Source organism: Macaca nemestrina, chromosome 9 (genome assembly GCF_043159975.1).
Source record: "Macaca nemestrina isolate mMacNem1 chromosome 9, mMacNem.hap1, whole genome shotgun sequence".
In the NCBI taxonomy this organism is placed as follows: Eukaryota; Metazoa; Chordata; class Mammalia; order Primates; family Cercopithecidae; genus Macaca; species Macaca nemestrina.
Window position 1 is genome coordinate 126,452,401 of NC_092133.1, and position 22,938 is coordinate 126,475,338.

General features: G+C 39.1%; 1 protein-coding gene across 2 annotated transcripts in view; it reads left to right on the forward strand.

The window, feature by feature from the left end:
• The window catches only part of LOC105488224 (ST8 alpha-N-acetyl-neuraminide alpha-2,8-sialyltransferase 6), a 71,525-nt gene that overhangs the window by 1,934 nt on the left and 46,653 nt on the right, over positions 1 to 22,938 (forward strand). Inside the window, exon 1 of one of the 2 annotated variants that reach the window (XM_024794873.2) lies at positions 20,508 to 20,578. The exons of the other annotated variant lie outside the window; for it this stretch is intronic. Coding sequence (XP_024650641.1) covers positions 20,577 to 20,578 — 2 coding nt within the window. The 5' untranslated portion in view covers positions 20,508 to 20,576. Of the gene's footprint in view, positions 1 to 20,507; positions 20,579 to 22,938 lie in introns of those variants that run through there. 2 annotated transcript variants of the gene reach the window in all.

Below are 22,938 nucleotides of genomic sequence, written 5' to 3' on the forward strand. Positions count from 1 at the left end.
TCCTTTCACATTTCACCTTTTTCTTTTTAAAAATCTTTTGGATAAAGAATTTTACAAAAAAAAAAAAAAAAAAAAAAAGGCTCTGGTTTCAGGTTTCATCTGCCATCTTTCATGGCTAGGATGGTTTGTTCCTAGATGGGTAGGTCCCGAAAGTTCATTTTAGCAGGTTGTGAAGTCTCCTGTCCTGTGAAAAGAAAATTAGCGGGAGAAAGGGGGAAAAACAAAAAACAAAAGAACAATCCTGGAAAAATCGATATAGGCCACATTACTCTGAAGTCCATACATTAGTAGGTAGATGCGGAAGTGGCTTATGTATGTAAATTGGTTGCTGTTATTTTCTTCTGAAGTTTAAATTGTCTGGCTTCCATTCTCATGGTTTGAAGAAAGCACAGCTTAGATGTTAGTGATTCCAAATTAGGAAAAATGGAAAAAAAAAAAAAAAAGAAAAAAATTGAAAACATTATTTTGAAGACTTGTAGCCAAGAAAAATTAGAATTTGGTCCAAACTGTAGAAAGTAATAAAAATGGAAAAAAAAGAACTAGGCATGACTAGAATCTAACAGGTATACTATCGTTTTGAAACACAATTTTTTTCTCTCTCCAGTTTCCCATTTTACTAAAGGCAAATCATGGTAGCACTGGTTTGCTTATTAGACTTGGCCTAATTATTTGTATATAGTGCAGCAGGAATAATTATTTTTACATAGGTTTTTAAATTGGTTTTGATGGAACTTTGTTCCATAGAAGGAAACTCAGATAAGACTTTTTAAAAGCCAAGCCCAGCCATGGATTTGTGCCATAAAATACTTACGACTTTCTCTCCTCTTGAGGTTCCAAGTTTAACCTGGGAGTTCTGTGCCTGTCAGAAAGTGGCATTCTGTTTTTACCACAGGTCAGAAACCCTGTACAGGCACTGTGTACACAAAATTTGAGGCCAGTTTTCCCAAGGGCTTTATTGGTTCCATAAGTCAAGTTTGATTCTTTAAAGGAAAGCACAGCATTCCAGTCAAAGCCTTGGTAAAATAACCGATTTCTCCAATGTGCCCTGTTACAAATGAAAACAGATTCCTATTGCACTTATGCAAATAGCTGTATTGCCATAAGTTAAGAATATTCACAAGTGGTTTCCAAATTCCAGAGAAATCAGAGAGAAACAAATATGCTCCAAATTTTGTTCATGGGAGTATACTAAATTGTTAAAAGCTGTCCGTAGCTCAAAAGAAATGTTTTAAGGGTCTGAAAAAACAAAGGATCAGTAAACACTTTTAAACAAAAAGTCAAAAAGATTGTTTCAGTCCATGCAGTTAATTCCTGTGTTCTGCTTGATACTCATGATAATTTTAGCTCTCCACGAGTTCTGAAAGTTTTTCCTACATTCTGATATCACAATCTACAAAGTTATTAGAAAGCTGCATTTAAAATCACCTGTTGAAGTTTTATAGCTGATTATAAAACCACCCTCTAAAGAGGAACACAACAAGACAACAATTGTCCGTGGATGAAAAAGAAGTTTTAAGGCAGTCATAGTCAAAAGACACAATTGATGAGAAAATTTGTTACCTCTGTGGCACACAATGATTATAACAATTATGACTATTACTGATAATGTACGCTAAGTTATATCAGAATTATAGGAGTTTCCCATAATTTTGGAACACATATTAATAACATATTTATATAAATACAGCCCAAAGAAAACGAAATACCACTTTATATTTGACAATGCTTCCTGTATAATTTTTATACCGAATAAGCCAAATTATGTCATTTTTTGGTCTTTAGGGAACCTAATGTCTTAAAGGATTAACCAGATTAGAAAAAGACATAATTTATAATTTGATTTTAGACAGTTTGTCAAATATCAAAGGTTTAAAACACTTGATATTACAAAATAGGATTACAGGTCATTGTGAAGTCATTTATTTAACCAAAGTGATAATTCAAGTATTTTTTAAAAGAGAAAGTGAAAACCTTCATTCTTTGTGAAAAGAGACTTAATTTTCTAAACAAGAAGCCCTAATAAAAACAGCATGAAGCCAATTACATTTGTTCTTCAAAATTTTGTAAACAATCTATAAAATTTAATCTTGATTATAAAATATAACTTCCACAAGCCTTTTATAACCTTTATAACCTTTATTAAGGTGTTGGTTATGCTTCTAGAAAACCTTCTTAATCTAACACAGGGATCCATATACTAGTTTTGCATCAGTGTGCCTTTGACACTAATGATTAATTCATAGAGAAACTGAACTTATTTTAACTTTCAAAATCGGCCCTTACAAATCTTATGGGCCCACCTCTTTCACAGTAGTCCCTGGGCCTTGAGGCATTGAATAGCTTTAATTTCTTGCCCTGTATCTCAGGCATGCAGTTTATTTTGATTGGCATCTTCTATGGGGCCTGAAGATGAGGCTTTAATTTCCATCAGTGTTTAGGATTTAGCAGGACTTGATGTCCTTTTTAAACCCAGGAGTTAAAGCCCTGTAAGTCAATGTTACAAGGACTTTAAAAGCATATACAGAGGCCGGGTGCAGTGGCTCACGCCTGTAATCCCAGCACTTTGGGAGGCTGAGTCAGGTGGATCACCTGAGGTCAGGAGTTTAAGACCAGCCTGGCCAACATGGTGAAACCCTGTCTCCACTAAAAATACAAAAATTAGCCAGAAACGGTGGCAGAGACCTGTAGTCCCAGCTACTTGGGAGGCTGAGGCAGAAGAACTGCTTGAACCTGGGAGGAGGAAGTTGCAGTGAGCCGAGATTGTACCATTGCACTCCAGCCTAGGTGATAACAGCAAGACTCTGTCTCAAAAAAATAACAAACAAACAAACAAACAAAAAAGCACCTACAAGAAGATACATGGATGTAATGACATTTATTAAAAAAAAATTTTATAACTGAAACTTCTTTTATCGGAAAATTCCCAAATAATGAGATATCTATTATTTAATGTAATACAACTTCATATTCTAAATTATGACCAGTTTGTCTACAAGTATTTATCCCATTACATTTACCTAATTATTTATTTTAATAGTTTACCTAGATTATTTATGAAAAATGTGATAGTCATTATTTTTTTTTTTTTTTGAGACGGGGTCTCGCTCTGTCACCCAGGCTGGAGTGCAGTGGCCGGATCTCAGCTCACTGCAAGCTCCGCCTCCCGGGTTCACGCCATTCTCCTGCCTCAGCCTCCCGAGTAGCTGGGACTACAGGCGCCCGCCACCTCGCCCGGCTAGATTTTTGTATTTTTTTAGTAGAGACGGGGTTTCACCGGGTTAGCCAGGATGGTCTCGATCTCCTGACCTTGTGATCCACCCGTCTCGGCCTCCCAAAGTGCTGGGATTACAGGCTTGAGCCACCGCGCCCGGCCTTGATAGTCATTATTTAAAGTTATGAAACCACCATGGGAAAATTATAACTGAGAGAGTGAAAAAATTTTGACTTGACTCCATCTTGCTTTTGACCTCCAAGCTGTCCTTGTGCATTCCTGAACACAGGCCAAGCTAACTTTGGGAGAAACTTAGTTTATAGTTTAGCTTTGAAAGAAAGACGGTAACAGTTCTTTCCCACAACAAACCTCCTTATTGTCTGTGGACTAGACTGCCTAAAGCCACAGGTTTAGAAGTTATGATAATCTTACTAAATTTGAGATGCAGCTATTTTCCTTAAACCCATATCAATGTCTTACTTATTAAAAATCACACAAGCAAAGATCATTCTGTTTTGGGCTGGGTTTACAGTTTTGTAACCCATGCCAAGTTTTGACACCTTACAGTATTTGGCAAGGATAAGTATGAAATTGCTTGATTAATAAATGCAAACAAAAATGTATGCTGGCAATTCTTAAGACACTTATAATACTACTTTACCAATAATTTTTTTTTTTTAGACGGAGTATTGCTCTGTTGCCCAGGCTGGAGTGCAGTAGTGCCATCTCGGCTCACTGCAAGCTTCACCTCTCAGGTTCATGCCATTCTCCTGCCTCAGCTTCCCAAGCAGCTGGGACTACAGGCACCCGTACCACACCCGGCTAATTTTTTGTATTTTTACTAGAGACAGGGTTTCACCGTGTTAGCCTGGATGGTCTCGATCCCCTGACCTCGTGATCCGCCTGCCTTGGCCTCCCAAAGTGCTGGGATTCAGGCGTGAGCCACCACGCCCGGCCCTTTACCAATAATTTTAAAGCCAGCTTATTTATTAAAGATTTTACTTAAGTTATATAACCTTTAAAAGCATGTGACTAGTCTTTTTTGGTATCTGATTTAAGCACTTTTTTTTTAAGCCAATTAATTAGAGCTCTTTTATATATTTTTAGTAGTGAAACATTGTGCACACAGCACCTAAATACATATAAAGACGTATTAGGCATGCCGATGGAAGTATATTTTATAGATTTATAACCCCCCCTTTTTTCATATTATAGACTTTCAGATTCTTGATAATCTGTTTTACAACCCTAGGTAGTTGTCAGCTAAATACCCTTAAGTTTGCACATTAAAGGAAGCAACTTAGGTGAAAATCAAATAGCAAAATTTGCATCATAAGGTACAGAGAGAAAAAGTCTGGTGGTACTAGAGGGAGACACTTTCATTTTTATTTGAATCAAATTAAACATAAAATTAAACTACACTCTTCCTTAAAAATCCAAGAGTAACCTCTGTTGCAGTAACTATGTTAGTCAAAAAATCAGGTGAAAACAGAACTCAGTCAACTGGGAAGAAAAAGGAAAAAAACAGACCAAAAAAAAGGAGAGAAAAACAGACAAAAAAAAAAAAAAAACCCAAAACAGGAAGGCCTTTCAAATACAAACATGTACACATACACACACACACATACACACACATATCTTGGCTGTTAGCTTTTTCATTAAGCTGACTTTTAACCATGCAGCTCCTTAAAAAAATTTTTTTTAAAAATTTTATTACATATTTCAGCTAGGACAAAATGCTGCTGTTTCAGAAGTACAGTCATTGCTCTTTCAGTTTGGTCTGGCTGGCAAAAAGGTGGCCTTGTTATGTAAATAAAGCCCCTTTTGTAGTTAAAATTAAAAATCTTTTTTTTTCCTTTTGATGGCCATTTTCCTCCCACTTCAGAGACCTTGTTCCCCATAATTTAGGGTTCCTCCTCGGATTTGACCAAGACAGAAACAAACAACAAAACCATTAAGCAAAACTAACAATGATCACACAAATTATATGATTTCTGAGTGCTGTAAGTGTAAGCAGAAATTAACACCAGCTGGTTGTTAAATACTAACGTTTGTTGTTTAAAGTAATTTGCAAGACAGAATCCCAAACCAGTTTCTTAGTGATGGGTCTCAAGCTGTAGACTGCTCTCTACCATCCTAGAAGCAGGAAACAAATGAAACAAAACTCATCTTCCCTGTTGGAAGGGAGCTCAAGCTCCATAAAGGAGGTACCTGCCTTCCATCGTCATGCCTTCCAGTTGGAAGCAAGTAAAGTCCCCCAAAAAGGAGTTGTACAGCAAAATAAACTTTAGATCTCAACCAGATTTTGGGAGATCAGGGATTCTCTGGAAGGTGCTCTCAGACCTCAGCAAATTGTCCTATTGATTTGAGCTATAAAGTTAGCTCATGCTGGTACCAGGCACCAAAAGGAGATTTGTGAGAGGTCAGGGGCATCTCCACTCAGAATCCCTTCATGGTTACCAAAATGTGAACCCAGAAAATCAGAGACAGATCTCAATTAATTTAGAAAGTCTTTATTTTGCCAAGGTTGAGAACACACCTGTTACTCAGCCTCAGGACATCCTGATGACATGTGCCCAAGATGGTCGGGCCTAGCTGGGTTTTGTACACTTTAGGGAGACGTGAGACATCAATCAATATATGTAAGAAGTACATCTGGAAAGGCGGGACAACTTGAAGCAAAGGCAGGAAGACTCCTAGTGGGGAGGGAACTTCCAGGTCACAGGTGAGAGACAAACGGTTGCATTCTTTTGAGTTTCTGATTAGCCTCTCCAATGGAGGCAATCGGATACGCGCCTATCTTGGCGAGCAGAGGGTAACTTTGAAAAGAATAGGAGGCTGGTTTGCCCCAAGCAGTTCCCAGCTTGAGTTTTCCTTAGTGATTTTGGGGGCCCAAGATATTTTCCTTTCACAGGTGTGACCCAACACTCCTGGCCTACATCCTTGACTGAAAGAAGGGCTGCCTCACTGAACAAACGCTAAGGTTATTATTAGGACTCTCACCCTCTCCTTTTCTTATTCTTACTCTTTCTCTCTCACTTTCACTCCTACTTTCCCTCTCTCTCTCTCTCCCTCCCTCTCTCCCATTCCCTCCACTGGACCCTTCAACTTAGGGATAAGCTGTTAATAGTCCCCTACTATTGTCCCTGTATTTCTTTACAACCTGCCTAGATCTTTGGGAAAAGTCCCTTCACTCTCTCTCTCTCTCTCTTTTTTTTTTTTTTTTTGAGACGGAATCCCACTCTTGTCTCCCAGGCTGGAGTGCAGTAGCGCGATCTCAGCTCACTGCAACCTCCACCTCCCGGGTTCAAGCGATTCTCCTGTCTCAGCCTCCCCAGTAGCTGGGACTACAGGTACGTGCTACCACGCCTGGCTAATTTTTTGTATTTTTAGTAGAGATGGGGTTTCATCGTGTTAGCCAGGATGGTCTTGATCTCCTGACCTCGTGACCCACCCGCCTCGGCCTCCCAAAGTGTTGGGATTACAGGCGTGAGCCATTGCGCCTGGTTGAAAAGTCCCTTCTTTAAGCCCTTCTTAAATTCCCTGATTGGAGCAGGCCATCATTCCTGCCAGGACTCTAGGTTTCTATAGACTGGTTGGAACGAACACTTTTGCAAATGCTTCTCCCCTTTCAAGATAAAGTCACTGATTTTGGGGGTGGACTTAAAGTAGTTCATGCACTGGAAATGCACTACATGCCGGTTTTGATGTTGAAGCTGTTGTTTTGTTTGTTGTTTGTTGGGTATGTGGGTGTTACAAGGATCTTTATGAAGGTTTTCCTGAGGGACTTGAGTTCCAAACTTCTTGTGGCACCCTCTGCACATCAGACGTGTGACAAAATGATGCAGGAAAAGTAGAACGGGCAAATTGGTCTTTGCTCCACCGGACCCTGTGGAAAGCTGGCTATACTGCTTGACAGATGTGCAAATTAGTGACTGAAACTTGCCTTTGACTCTCTTCAGTGATCTCTGACATTACCTGTTTTTGCTTTCCAAAGTGACAAAAGTTCTCAACTTGAGAGTGACAAATATCTGTGTTTTTGCAAAACACTTGAGTGAGAGAGGGAGAAAATTCTCTAATCATGGAAGGCATCTTTTTCAAGGCAGAGAATTTGACAACTCTTTGATGTGAATCAACAAAAGTGGTTAACTGCGGCATGCTAATGAGAATGCCGGGTGCCCATACCCCCATTTTTGCCCTCTCACTCCTTCTCTGTTGTTTTGTTTTGGGTGCTAAGACCTTTTCTCAGCAATTCTTTAGGGGGGTGCCTTTCCATTAAACACATGCGATTTTCAGCTAGCTCATATAATTAGCCTGCACTGGTATTCTGTTCTGGCAAAGGTCTAGAGAGAGCAGGCATGAATTGCCTATTGTTATAAAAGTGTTGTTTTGCACACAGGAGACTAATTTTTTTGGTTGTATTGCCTATGGTCAGGGACTGTGTGTGCTATTACAGACTTAGGGAGCACAATGGGGAAAGCCATTCAGTGTATGGCGATAAAAAAGTAATTTCATTTTCTTAGAAATAATTATCTGGCCCTATTTTTGTCATGGTCTGTTAAAAACTTAGAATCTTCTCTTTCTTCAGCCTATCTGTCCCTTTCACATTGCTAAAATAGGATTTAGAAAGATGGAGTTATAGTGGGAGGGAAAAGTGCCCTTTTTCTCCCCTAGTCTTAACTGTATTTTTTGAATAAATGGAAATTAGGCAGTTGCCATTAGGAGAATGAGTGGGATAGGGTCTTTTGTGCCATAATTCTTTATTCTGTGTTTCAGATTTTGAGCTCCAAAATGAATGGGACAATGTCTTGTTCACATGTCTATCCCCTGGTGCCAATCACAAGGCTTCAGCACACAGCAATTGCTCAATCAATTTTTGTTGAATAAACAAATGATTGAATGAATGTATTTCTTAGGTTTTCAAAGCATTTTTATACCATCTCTGTTACGCGTGTCCATGTGAAGAGACCACCAAACACGTTTTGTGTGAGCAATAAAGCTTTTTAATCACCTGGGTGGAGGCGGACTAAGACCAAAAAGGGAGTCAGCAAAGTGAGACAGGAGTGGGGCAGTTTTATAGGATTTGGGTAAGTAGTGGAAAATTACAGATAAAGGGGATTTTTCTCTCGTAGGCAGGGGCAGGGGTCACAAGGTGCTCAGTGGGGAGCTCCTGAGATTCAATTGTCCAGGAGAAGGAATGTCACAAGGTCAATTAGGGTGGGGCAGGAACAAATCATGATGGTGGAATGTCATCAGTTAAGGCAGGAATTGGCTATTTTCACTTCTTTTGTAGTTCTTCAGTTGCTTCAGGCCATCTGGATGTATACGCGCTGGTCACAGGGGATATGATGGCTTAGCTTGGGCTCAGAGGCCTGACAAACTCTAATTCCTAGATTTCAAAAAAATTTTAAATCTATAAACCAATACTTTTTTGAAACCTATTTTAACTTCTTTGACTCTTTCTCTTATTTTGAGTCTGTACTTTTCTGTTTTTTTCCTGCCCTGTCTTTTTCCTTGAATATTTCTCTGCTTTTCTGTAGCTCTATTCTTTCTAGTACATTATCTCCCAGATAAAATATTATACTGTATTAAAAATGCTTTATAGCCTTCTTATCACTGCTAGTTTGCTCATTTTTCAGTATGGCAAACTTATTATTTGTAATCTTTCTTGCTTATATTTTTAGAAAAATGTCTCTATGGCTATCCAAGCTGTCCATCTTATTGTTCGTTGCCTCAGATAAATGAAATGATTTTTCTAAGAGCAGATACTTCAGAGGTGCTGACCCAGGAAATGAACTCATTTCCTTTTCTTGGGTTTTTCTGCTTCTGTTGTTTTGCCTTCTCTTTTTTATGCTTTTCTTTCATTTCCCCCAAGAGTCCTGGCTCCCAAGAAAATGTACCATTTGCTTTGTTCAGTTTCTACCATTTGGTTAGAGTAGACGCACTTCTCTAACAAAATCGCTCAAAACTCAGAAGTCTGAGCACAAAATTTTACTCTCTCTCACACAGTGCAAAATATTCCTTCTTTATCAGGCAACCAACCCTCCTGGGTGGCTTTTCCCCGCGATGTTGATTCAGGGATACTGGTTCCTTCCATCTTAAGATGAAGCCATTTTCAACCATCTTGCTGCTCCAAGAGTGACTACTAATAAAGAGAAAGCTGATACTGCATGCAGCCTGCAGTGAGCACACATCACTCCCATTCTCACTCTGCCATCTGGTACTGGCCCTGTAGATGTTGGGGACATAGGGACATGTTGGGGGTTTTGTCTAATAAAATGCAAGTAGCATTGATGTGCGGTGGGTGTTTGGGAATGAAGTGTGTGGCTGTGCAGCTGCTTGTAGCAACAGGTGTGTACTACAGAAAGGGAGAACCAATCAGTGGTAGTCTGCCAGGCATCTCTGCCACGTATGTATTAAATAGCTCTACCATTCTGATCATTCTATTGATTATAGGCCTCTAGGGTGTCTCTTAAAGGTGGGAAGAAACATTTTTTTTAAACAGCAGCAATCTTGTACATCTTCTGAGCACCGGAGCATTTAAATAGATCCTCTACTAAGGGATTGAGATGTCTTCTAAGGAACAGCGTGTAAGCCACTGCCCTGTGACTTTCTGCACAATTGCTAGGGCATGGTGGGCTCACTTGTATTCAGATAGCTTTCTGGGGTAAAATACAAATGCTCAGAATCCAGATTTGGAACATCTGCCTTGCATAGACTAAGTGCAGCTTGCGCCATAGATGAGTGTCTATATTTGATGAGCTATTTCATGCTGTACCACTTAAAATCACCGGGAACAACTGAATTTTCTGAAAGATATCTTCTTCATGGAGTGGCATAAAGTTGTTACTCAGGAGGCACCGTTTTGCAGGGTGAAATGTGAACTAAAGACTTGCCCTAAGTGTTCTTAACTCTATTATCCTGGAGAGAACAACATGACCTGATTGCTGCTTGAAAAGAAAAGGCATAAATTATGGGCGATCAAGCTTCAAAAAGCCCAAATGTGAGCATATCACTTGACAGCCTGCTAACTATGCAAGTATCCTAAGTTTCAAGTTGCCCATCAGAAAGAAAGATTTTTGGTCATAGACAAGATTTTCTTGGCCTAGAATGCTGTGTGACTTGTTTCCATTCTGCTTTAAATCTGTGGTGCTTTGATTGCTTTTTAAAGCGATGTGCCCATTTTTGTCTTTCTACTCACCTCTGACCTTTTACCTTGCCTTTTCTCATCAGTTTTTAAGAGTTCCAAGGCTGGGCATGGTGGCTCACATCTGTAATTCCATTGCTTTGGGAGGCTGAGGCTGGAGGATCGCTTGAGGCCAGAAGGTTGAGGCTGCAGTGAGCTGTGATCACACCCCTGCACTCCAGCCTGAGTGACAGAGTGAGACCCTATATATATATATGAAATTGGAAGAAAAGAAGAGCTATAGATCAGAAAATAATACATCAACACAAAACAGCCATTCATACCAACATATTACATTCTTAGTATTTTGGGAAATTCTTCTTGGTAATCAAAGCAAAGGCTATGTTTGCTGATAGAAAATTTCAAGTTGGGAGGGCAGCTGAGCTAAATATATATATATGTATGTATGTATGTATGTATTTTTGAGACAGAGTCTCATTCTGTCACCCAGGCTGGAGTGCTGGAGTGCAGTGCTACGATCTCGGCTCACTGCAACCTCTGCCTTTTGGGTTCAAGTGATTCTCCTGCCTCAGCCTCCCAAGAAGCTGGTGCCCGCCACCATGCTTGGCTAATTTTTTTATTTTTAGCAGAGACGGGGTTTCACCATGTTGGCCAGGCTGCTCTTGAACTCCTGACCTCAGGTGATCCACTTGCCTCGGCCTCCCAAAGTGCTGCGATTATAGGCATGAACCACCGTACCCGGCCGAGCTAATAATATTGAAAGTATGATAGAAGTCTTTGAAAATGTTCTCATTTAAACAAAAGTTATGTCAAATTTATTAAAAAGTGGTTTAACAATCATTCTGTACTTCAAAGAGTACATGAAAAATAATCACAATCTAAGAGTTTAAAAGCATAGTCTCTCTTAAATTATTTGAATTCGTATATTGTTTGTTTCAACTATGAGCATATATGACTTTTTTTTTTTAATCTAATTCCCTCAGTTTAAAGGTAAAAAAATGGTATTATGACTTGTTCAAAGTCATGCAATCTGTTAGTGGGAGGATGAGAAATAAAAGACTGTATTTTTCCCATGTGTTTGTGTGTGTGTGCGTGTGTGTGTGTGTGTATTGTGGCTGTTGATGTTAAAAAATAGCTAGCATAATCCTAATCTGAATTCCTTAACTAATACTTGGTAAGAGTTCCTTACTATCATATTTACTATGCTGAAAATTGGAATCGTGTATTATTTTATTATAAGTACTTGTCAGTGGAAACAAAACCGAATTTTCTCTCAGAGAAAAATGGAAATGCTGGCTTGCTAGTTAGACTACAATATTGATTACACATTCATATCAGAAGGCTTCCTCATACTTCCTCAAATAACTGGTCATTTGAACAAAGCCTTTCTGGGAAGACCATGGCAATAAAAATAATCAAACTTATTTAAAGTCGTTGAGAAGTAATTTGAATTATTTTCAATTTTAAAAGTGGCATCGGGAAAGAAAGCAAATCTGTTGCTGTTTTCAATGTCTTCAAATATAACAGGCAATGTTAAAGGTATAGTTTATTTGCTATGTGTGGTAGCCAGAGCTGCGAGGTGACTAAAATGGTAGAAAGGAGGGCTTTATTGGCAATATCAGTTGGCAAACTGGGAAGAGAGTCTCCAACGTGGACTATAGGTGCTCTCTCTTTAAAGAGAGGAAGAGCGGGTTGGGTTTTATGCCTCACAGGGTCTGTATTACATGGTAAAGTCAAGCATATTCAGCAGGTTTTGGGGAAAAGTTATGCATATTTATAAGGGGGAGTCAAGTTCATGTGCTATATATGTAACATACATCCCATATTCACTTTGGGGTGGGTTTTAGCATTTAAATGAGGTGGAATTCGGCTCCTTATGTCAAAAGGTGAACTCTAGGACAGAAAGACAGTTTGTGCACAGCCTCTATAAACTGCTGAAACTGGCTTAAGGTCTGCTGGAGTTGCTTGCCAGCAAACAATGTTTGTAAGGCTGTCCTCCGTCCAATCATAGCTAAGGTTATCTGGATTATAAATCAGCCTGATAAATTGCCTAATAGCTCCTATTAGGGAGTTTAGAAAGAGTGTGGTTTTTCTTACAGCCATGGGAATTTATAGAGTTGCCGTCCTAGATGCCCTGTACCCTCGATCTGCAGGTAACTTTTGTTTTCCTAACCTTGTGGTCCTTCCTAGTTCATAAAAGGCTATCTATTTTGGTCTCTCAGATCGCAGCCTGAAAGATCCTCTCTTCCTGGTATTTATACACTTCTATAGTCCCTGTCAGCCCAAAGAGGGCTGCCCCGTGTAACCAACAGAATATTGCAGAAATAATGTGTGACTTTCAAGAAAGGTCATAAGAGACTTCGTGAGTTCTGTGCAATAATGAATGTTTACTGTTATTTTAAGCCACGAAGTTTTGGAGTAATTTGCTACATAGTCATGGATAACTAACCCATTACTCAGTTCATAATGCTTTACATTATTCTATTTTTGTCATAACGATGATAATTATTATTACCATAATTATCAATAGTGATAGTCACAATTACCATTTTTGTGGGCTAAGTCTCTGCCAGGTAATTTAAATGTATGTATAGTTCTTGCAATATTTCTTCAGAGTACATTTTACTATTTTAATTTTACAAGTGAGACAAATGAGCTCTGAGGATGGCTTCCAGAACATCAGACAGTTACAAATGGCAGAGCTGGGATTTGGATAAAATTCTAACTATTCTCTTTTCACTACTCCAAGGCACCACTCTTTTTTGTTTGTTTGTTTGTTTTGTTTTGTTTTGTTTTTGAGATAGAGTGCAGCACTGTCATCCAGGCTAGAGTGCAATGGCACGATCTTGGTTAACAGCAACCTCTGCCTCCCGGGTTCAAGCAATTCTCCTGCCTCAGCCTCCTGAGTAGTTAGGATTACAGGCATGCGCCACCGCACCCGGCTAATTTTTCTATTTTTAGTAGACATGGGGTTTCTCCATGTTGGTCAGGCTGTTCTCGAGCTCCCAACCTCAGGTGATCCGCCTGCCTTAGCCTCCCAAAATGCTGGGATTACAGGCGTGAGCCACCGCGCCCGGCCGGCATTACTCTTTTTTTTTTTTTTTTTCGAGACAGAGTCTCGCTCCGCCGCCAGATTAGAGTATAGTGGCGCGATCTCAGCTCAGTGCAACCTGTGCCTCCTGGGTTCAAGGTATTCTCCTGCCTCAGCCTCCCAGGCATCTGGGACTACAGGTGCACGCCACCACACCCGGTTATTTTTTGTATTTTTAGTAGAGACGGGATTTCACCATGTTGGCCAGGATGGTCTGAATCTCCTGACCTCAAGTGATTCCCCCGCCTCTGCCTCCCAAAGTGCTGGGATTACAGGCTTGAGCCACTGTGCCCGGTGGCGCCACTCTTAATGACAGCAGAATTGTAAGTCAGAAATTTGAAAAGAAAAAGGCATTGGATGTTGATTGTATAATGTGAAACTATTCAAAAGTGATCCAGCTCCAAAATAGTAATACACGTTCCTCACTTTTTGTTACTTATTTTACACAAGCGTCCATAATAGAAATGTACTTAGATAGCATTATCTTACGCAGCAGTACCTTACTTGCAGCTTGGGTATCAGTATGGTTCTCTTGGTAAGATCCTGGCTGATGGCTAATTACTGTCATCATTCAAAACTGATGTCTGAAAGCTTTGGACATTTTTAAGTTCTAGTCATATATTAAATATTAACTTCAGAAACGCAAAGCAACTACTATGTGCCCAATACCATGGCAAGCACAGGAAGAGTTCTTTTTGACCTGGAGAGTGCATTAGACTCACTGGGAAGCTTTTTCAAAGTATACATGGTTGAGAAGGGATTCAGAACTCTTGTATACAAGCAGCATGACAATAAATACATTATGTCTATTTCTTGGCAGTCCACAGTATATTAAGAGAGTCGTATATTTAAACAAATATTTATCATACAGTGGATTTCTCTTCTCATTTTTTTTTTTTTTTTTTTTTTTTTTGACGGAGTCTTACTCTGTCACCCAGGCTGGAGTGCAGTGGCATGACCTCAGCTCACTGCAACCTCTGCCTCCCGGGTTCAAGCAATTCTGCTGTCGCAGCCTCCCAATTAACTGGTATTACAGGTGTGTGCTACCACGCCCGGCTACTTTTTTGTATTTTTTAGTAGAGAAGGGGTTTCACCATGTTGGCCAGGCTGGTCTCGAACTCCTGACCTCAGGTCATCCTCCCACCTCGGCCTTCCAAGGTGCTGGGATTACAGGCATAAGCCACGGCACCTGGCCCTTTCTCATTCTTCACTGTAGATTCCTTCTCACGTCTCCTTTTTTTGACACTGTATGTCCAGAACTCAATGCTCAGGCGTCATTTCTCTTCATCCTCATCCCTCAAGTACCTCATTTAGTCTCATGGTTTTAAGTGCCATACTGACAATTCCCAAATTTCTATCTCCCACCTGAACCTCTTCACAGATTTGTATGTATCCCTGTTCAGTCACAGGATTTCTGGAATGTCTATAAGGGATCTCAAACCTAGTCTATCTCACACTGATCTCCCGGACTTCCCTGTAAACTTTGCACTTTAGCACTCTTCCCTATATCAGTTAATGACATGTCTGTCCTGCCAGTTGCTTGGGCCTGAAACTTTGGAGTTATCCTTGATTCCTCTCTTTTTAGCCATACCATGTCCAATCTATAATTAAATCGTATTGGCTACCTTCAAATCAAACCAGAAGCTGCTGATTTCTTCCTAACCCCACCAATCCCACTTTGGTTTAAGCCACCTTCATCCCTCTGCTGGATGATGGCAAACATCTCTTAATTTTCTCCCAACTTCCACCTCTTGCTCTCTTAAGGACTATTTTCAACAAAGTAGGCAAGGGGATCCTACTTCTGTAAGTAGACAGATAACTTCTCTGCTCCAAAGTCTTTCAGTTTCACTCAAAATAAAGGACAAAGTTCTTCCAGTGACCTACAAGGTTCTTACAAGTGCTTCTCAAATATATATGTATATGTTTGCCATTAACAGCACAAAGGAAGTGGGTTGGAGCAAAGGTATACTGTGCTATAGAAATGACAAGAGATGATAAAGTAATAATGATAACAAGGTACAGTTGGGTTTGTAACATTAATAGATGTAATACCTATAATAATAATATAATAAAGGAGAAAAAAGAATAGAGCTATGTAGGAATAATGTTTCTATGTATCTCTACAATTAAACTAGTATAAATTTGAAGCAGATTCTGATAAGTTAAGATGTGTATGGTAAACCTTAGAGCAATCACATTGAAAATAGTTAAAATTATTAAAGATGTAAGATGTTACATTAGAAAATATTTACCTAAGTCAAAACAAAGCTATAAAAGAAAAATAGACAAAAAAGAATGTGAAACATACAGCAAACAAAAAGTAAAACAGCAGACATAAAATAACAATATTAAATTTGAATGGATTAAATCACCCAATCAAAAGTCAGAGGTTGTCACACTGAGTTAAAAACAAGATCCAATTCTATGCTGTCTACAGAAGACACACTTTAGACTCAAAGATACAATAGATTGAAAGTAAAAGGATGGAAAAAGATACACTGTGCAAATAGCAACCACAAGAAAGCTGGAGTGGCTTTACTGATATCAGACAAAACAGACTTTTTAAAACAAAAAAGTTAAGAGATAAAGAAGGAGATTTTATAATGACTAAGGTCATCCATTAGCAATATATAATAATTATAAAATCAAAAGGAGAATTAGAAAATACTTTAAGATGAATGAAAATGAAGATATGGCATACCAAAACTTACGGGATGCAGGGGGTGATAAAGGATACAGGATTTTTTTTTTTTTGAGGTGATTAAAATGTTGTAAAATTGACTGCGGTGATGTTTGAACACATCTGTGAATATAACAACAACCACTTAACAGTACACGTATGAGGGGTGCATTATGTGGCATACAAATTATATTGCAATCAAGCTATAAAAACTTTTAACTACATATCACCTATGGGATTTTGTTTCAATATAGATTTAATTTTGTGGATCAGGGATGGGACCTGAGATACTGCATTCTTAACAAGCCTGTCCTATGTGATGCCAATACCACTAGTCTCAGGTCCACACTTTGAGTAGCAAGGCTAATACCATCAGACTTCTTATTAACTTTCTGATCTCATCTCCTGCCACCATCATGACTGGATTCAGGAGTGACTCAGAGGTGGATTATAGCCACCCAGATCATTTTGTGTCCCTCAAACACACCATGCCTGCCTCTATCTCCAGCCTTTGCAGTTGTCATTTACTTGGCCCAGAATGTTCTGCCCACACTTGCACCCCCTCATATTTGCACAGCTTACTAATTATTAATTAATTAATTATACATTTTTCAAGTATTTGCTCATTTATCACCTCTCAGTGAGGGCTTCCTTGGCCACCCTACATCAACTGCAACCCTGTTCCTAATACTTTCTTTCCCTATTGTCCTGCTTTCTTTTCTTTTCTTTTCTTTTTTTTTTTATTACTTAGTATGTTGAAGTACCTAGCGCTGTAACACTCTATTAATGTATGTATTATTTCAGTTTGCTATCAACCCTTACAATATAAACTTCATGAGCACATAGTGTTTTTGTTTGTTTATTTGTTTGTTTTGAGATGGAGTTTCACTCTTGTTGCCCAGGCCAGAGTGCAATGGTGTGATCTCAGCTCACTGCAACCACTGACCCCCAGGTTCAAGCAGTTCTCCCGCCTCTGCCTCACAAGTAACTGGCGTGCACTAGCATGCCCGGCTACTTTTTTTTTTTTTTTTTTTTTTTTTAATAGTAGAGATGGGATTTATCCATGGTAGTCAGGCTGGTCTCAAACTCCTGACCTCAGGTGACCTGCCGGCCTTGGCCTCCCAAAGTGCTGGGATTACAGGCATGAGCCACCATGCCTGTAATCCACCATGAAGGACATAGATTTCTGTGTTGTGTTGATTACTACTGATGCATAGAACAGTGTCTCATGCATAGCAAATGCCCAATACATATTTTTTCAATAAATACATGAAAAAAAAGGATAAGTGCTGTAGGGATATGTAATAGATATAGGAGTTGTGCATAGGAGAGTCAAGAGGGAGGGAAGGGACAACTCAGCGTATGTGAGTTGGGACAACTGAAGATGCAAAAGGTTAACAGCCACTCATATATGGCTTAAGAATCTTAGCAGGTGTTCTGTGCATGCTTGCTCATTTACTGTTGTAACTTCAAGAAATAGTGAAATAGTGAATTTATTGGTTCTATCAGACTCTGCAATTTATAGGTCTTATTTGTAAAAACCGATGGTATAAGATCACTAAATTGTCACTTTCATCTCTGAATATCCTCTTATATGTCTGGAGATTTCCTTGAACCTTGAAAAGTGGGCCATTGATTTTTTCATCTTTAGAAATCTTATAGTGATTGTATGACAAGAGGAAATATGAAAATCTTAAATATCAGACTCATTATTTGTTTATTCATTCTCTTTATCCTGGTGATATATTTGCAGGTTGCAGATATTTGTAAAGAAGAAGTGATACGGTTTGGTTGTGTCCCCACCCAAGTCTCATCTTGAATTATAGCTCCCATAATCCCCATGTGTCGTGGGAGGGACCTGGTAGGAGGTAATTGAATCACGGGGATGGGTTTTCCCGTGCTGTTCTTGTGATAGTAAATAGTTCTCAAGAGATCTGATGGTTTTATAAAGCACAGTTCCCCTGCACACACTCTTGTCTGCTGCCATGTAAGATGTGCCTTCGCTCCTCCTTTGCCTTCCTCCATGTTTGTGAGGCCTCCCCAGCCATAGGGAACTGTGAGTTCATTAAACTTTTTTTTCTTTATGTATTACCCACTCTCTGGTATTTCTTCCTAGCAGTATGAAAATGGACTAATACAACTGAAAATTCTGTTTTGTGTTTTGCTGTGAGCTACTGGTTGATTTTGGCATTGTATCAAATTTTCCATTGAAGTGCAATTCAGTTACCCCAAAATAATGCTGAGAAATAGCATCATGAATAGATTGCCGTTTGTGCTATAAGATCTGATCATTCAGATCTACCATCCGTGCTTTTTCTTCTTGCTGCATGTCCTTGAGGCTGACTTCCTTGGACTACATTAGTTGGACCCTCTTACCCTTTGGCTTTTGGTTAAGTTCAGCCTGTGGGAGTCATTGGCAGGAGAATGGAAGGAGAGAGAGTTTGGGGGATTTACTCCCCTGGATTCCTCCTGTGAGCTGGGATTAGGGATGACTGCATCTTCTACCAAAGGCTACCACCCTTGTCTTCACCTACAATCACAGCTCTTTCTGGGTCACCTGTAGATTTGGGGGTGAGAACAGCTCTCTTACTCTACCCTGTTGATGGCCCTAATGTGCTCCACCAATCTGTGTAGCTTTTCCTACCTCACATCCCACCTCTTTGTAAATGGATACACCATTCTTTCTTGGTTGGCTAAGGTTAGTCACAGCATAGGAAATGCTCACAGCATTTCCTAGCACATCTTAAGTATATGCCTAATACCTGTACCCGAGAAGTTAATTTTCTAGAACAAAGGAAGCATCCCTAAAAAAAAAAAAAAAAAGAACACCTGGCTTTTTCAAATAATACACTTTAGCACTTTGGAGATTTCACTGGAGCTGTGAAGAAGTACATTGGCATCTTCAGGAGTTAATCTCTGAACCTATGTTCTAATATTTATTTAACTTGTCTGAGGGACATTAAAAGATATGGAGAAAATAAAAGTTTCACATCCCTTTTTCCCATGCCAGTTGACAAGACCCATGACACTCTAATTAGAAGTTACCATCGTGCATAGCTGAAAACAATGTAAATTGAACTCTTTTACCTTTAGTGGATAAAATGTCAGTGCCACTGCATAGCTCAACTCAGTCTACCTGCCACGCACTTCTAGTTTAGCTTTCATACACTCATTAGCTATTCCTTCAAAGAGTATTACTCAGTGGAAATGATTGACTGTATTGACTGAACATCTTGTAGCACTGTATTCGTTTGCAGAATTTATTTTCAAGTAGAGCTGAGCTCTTCAGGGGCTTGGTGAAAATGCTGCAAAAGACTTTTTGATCTACACAGAACATCACTCAGAAAACTATTGACTTAATATTACTGTGTTATCCCCACCTATTTCAATGGATGAAAAATGGCGGGCTTTCACCATGAAGAGATGTCATAGGAAACCAAGTCGGTATCTCAGCTGCTTAAATAAGACTAGTAAATGAGTATCTCCAAGATAACTTCTAGGTACGTAGTAAGTACCCAATACAGTAGTCTCCCTTATCTGCATGGGATATGTTTCAAGACCCTCTGTGGATGCCTGAATCCACAGATAGTGCAGAACCCTATATATACCATGTTATTTCAGTCTCATAACTGAGACAGCTACTAAGTAACTAAGTCAGCAGGCAGGTAGCATAGACAGGGTGGATCTGCTGAACGGAGGATGATTTACATCCTAGGCAAGATGGAGCAGGACGATGTGAGATTTCATAGGCCACTCAGAGCAGTCCACAATTTTAAACTTATGAATTGTTTATTTCTGGAATGTTCCATTTAATATTTTTGGACTGTGGTTCACCATGGGTAGCTGGAACTGAAGAAAATGAAACCATACGAAAGGGGGAACTACTGTAAATATTTAATCATTTAATTAATTAACCATAAATTCTAGTGCTTTATAAGCCCTATTTATATCTTAATTGAGATAAAACTAGTCACAGCATGTGGGTCTTCATCTTCAAAGAGACGTTTCTAGGAAAATGTTTAAAATTTTAATATGACATTTATTATCATTTAGTAGGTTATTTATAATTTGTGGCTCATTTTGAGTATTACTAATAATGATTTAAATAGACATTATTTATTCTTTTGAACATAACTTGCTGCATTATTTAGTGTGATTTATTGTATGTCTTGGGACAGAAAACGTTTCTGATGGGATTAGTTTTCAGTTTCATTATGAAAATAGATGAGACACAACATGATATGTTGGAAAGAGCCAGAATGTGAATCAAAAGACATGAGTTTAATTCTTAGCTCATCTACATACAATGCAATACTGAGCAAGCTGTTTATCTTCTCACAACTCTCCGTTTTGTCATCCAGAAACACAGAAATGATATCTGAAGCAGAGCTACCTCCCAAGATTTTGGGGTGAGATATATGCTTTGTAAACTGAAAATCAACTCTATATGTAAGTGTGCAGAAAATATGATGTGATTTAGAACATTTTACTTAACAGGAAGCTGTTGCAGAGACACGCCTATCCCCAAATTGGCCCACAGCTGGAGCACACATGTGATTTTTCCTCCTCAAATGATTTTTGGTTGCAACCATGCTTCCATTTTATAGTTGCGATGATCCTGTGGCAATCTTAATTTTCTCAAAAAGCTGTTGGTGATTTAACTTTCACTAAAAAGGGCAAGCACTTAGAAAAAAACTTCCCTTTGATATCCCTTATTCTTGTTTTCCCCTCTATAATATCAGAGGATAAGGCTTCATTTCTAGATTGGACATAAAAATAACTTTTTGAACACATAATCTCAGGGAGTAAGTACCTTGAGGACTGTCTTCCAATATAAAATGACCAGAAGTATATCTAATAATAGATGGGTCTGCTATAAGGTATTCACTTCATTTTACATATCAGTGACCATAAAGTCAAAGGCTGTTTTATTCAGCTAACTTACCAGTAAACTTAGATACATTATGATTGGCATCTTTCAATATTAGGTTAAATTGGAACCAGCTACAATATACAGGGGGAGGGATGTTTAAAACAAAATATTTTAAAGGCTATCCATATTCTACAATGCATGTTTTTCCCAATTGTCCGTGGATGGCAATTTTAATGTTCCAGACTAAGCTCAATATACAGGCAAGAATGATTGCAAAAAAATCTCTGCTTTTCAAGTAAGCTAAAGTAAAATTATTATATACTCAGGAGCATTTGCACACAATTTTGGTGTTAATAACGTCATCTTTAATTTGCCAAGGTAGTCCTTGCTGTTTGGATGCTACATGTTAGTTTTGTACAACCCAGAACCACTCTGGATCAGTCTTATTTGATGAGTTAGAAGTGGCAGCAAAATCTTATCTGGCCTTTTCAGCAAGCCTCAGTGAAGCTCAAACTATGGGGATAATGAATGAGTGGGAGCCAGGCCAATAGGCTCACAGCTGGGATGAGAAGTATACGAGCTATGGTGAGCTCATTCATGTTTTACTATTAGCTTGGGTGGAGGGGGGAAGCAGAGAAACCTGATTTGTCAAATTTGCCAATTCCTGTGGCGTAAATGCTTCAACTTTGGCTGATTTCAAGCTACCAATGGTTTAATAACCTGTTCACAACATTCCTGAAAACTTAACAGTCAGCTCCCATAAGCTTGTATGAGCCAACTCCCAAGTATTAATAAGATAAAGTATGAAGGAAGGAACGAGAGGATCCTTAACCCACGCCATGCCAACAAAGAGGGCTGAGAAAGGAGATTTCCCTCAAGTCCAAGAGTCAGCCAAAAAGAGATAGGGATTTATTGTATTCTTTAAGTTGCAGAGGTTAGATCTCTACTACCAAGCAATATAACCCCCTTTCTCCATTTCCTGTGACCTAATCGGCAAGTTCTACATTGATTACTATTGATGGAGCCCAAAAAGGAAGATGGGTATAGATAATGTATACATTACTCATGGAAAAAGGGGGTAGTAGTTTCACACACACACACACACACACACACACACACACACACACACGCATGCCTTTAATACTAAGAAACTGGGAAATTAAGAAGGGTGAATTGGATTACTGGACTGAGAAAATTGACTAATGAGCTATTAGCTCTAATGTGAGAATTCTCAAGCGATAGATAAATTGAAGGAGGGCTGGGCTTTAAATGGGGAGATTTGTAAATAGGAAAAGTCAGTGGAAGTCAGTACTGAGGGAAGTTTTAAGTGGAAACCATAATCCAAGCTTTGAGCTTATTCAGAATAGTTTATGACCTTATTACATGTTGTATTTATATTTAAACATGCATTTCCAGGCTGGGCGCAGTGACTCAGGCCTGTAATCCCAGCACTTTGGGAGGCTGAGGTGGGCGAATCACAAGGTCAGGAGTTCGAGATCAGCCTGACCAACATGGTGAAACTTCATCTCTATGAGAAATACAAAAATTAGCCAGGCACGGGGATGTGTGCCTGTAATCCCAGCTACTCAGGAGACTGAGGCAGGAGAATAACTTGAACCGGGAAGGCAGAGGTTGCAGTGAGCCAAGATCACGCCACTGCACTCCAGCCTGGGCAACAGAGCAAGATTCCATCTCTAAATAAATAAATAAATAAATAAATAAATAAATAAAATGCATTTCCTAGGTTAATAAAAACAAATCAGCATGTCGTAGGGATTGTGCTGGGCCAGAAATGGTCAGTCCTCAAAGTCCTGAGGGGAAGGGACAGACTGAGAAACCAACATGTAAACTCATAATTAAATTTAACGTGAGAGAGGCTATTATAGTAATGTTGGTCAAAGCAGTCTGAGAGCTCATAGGAGGGTAGCAACTTATT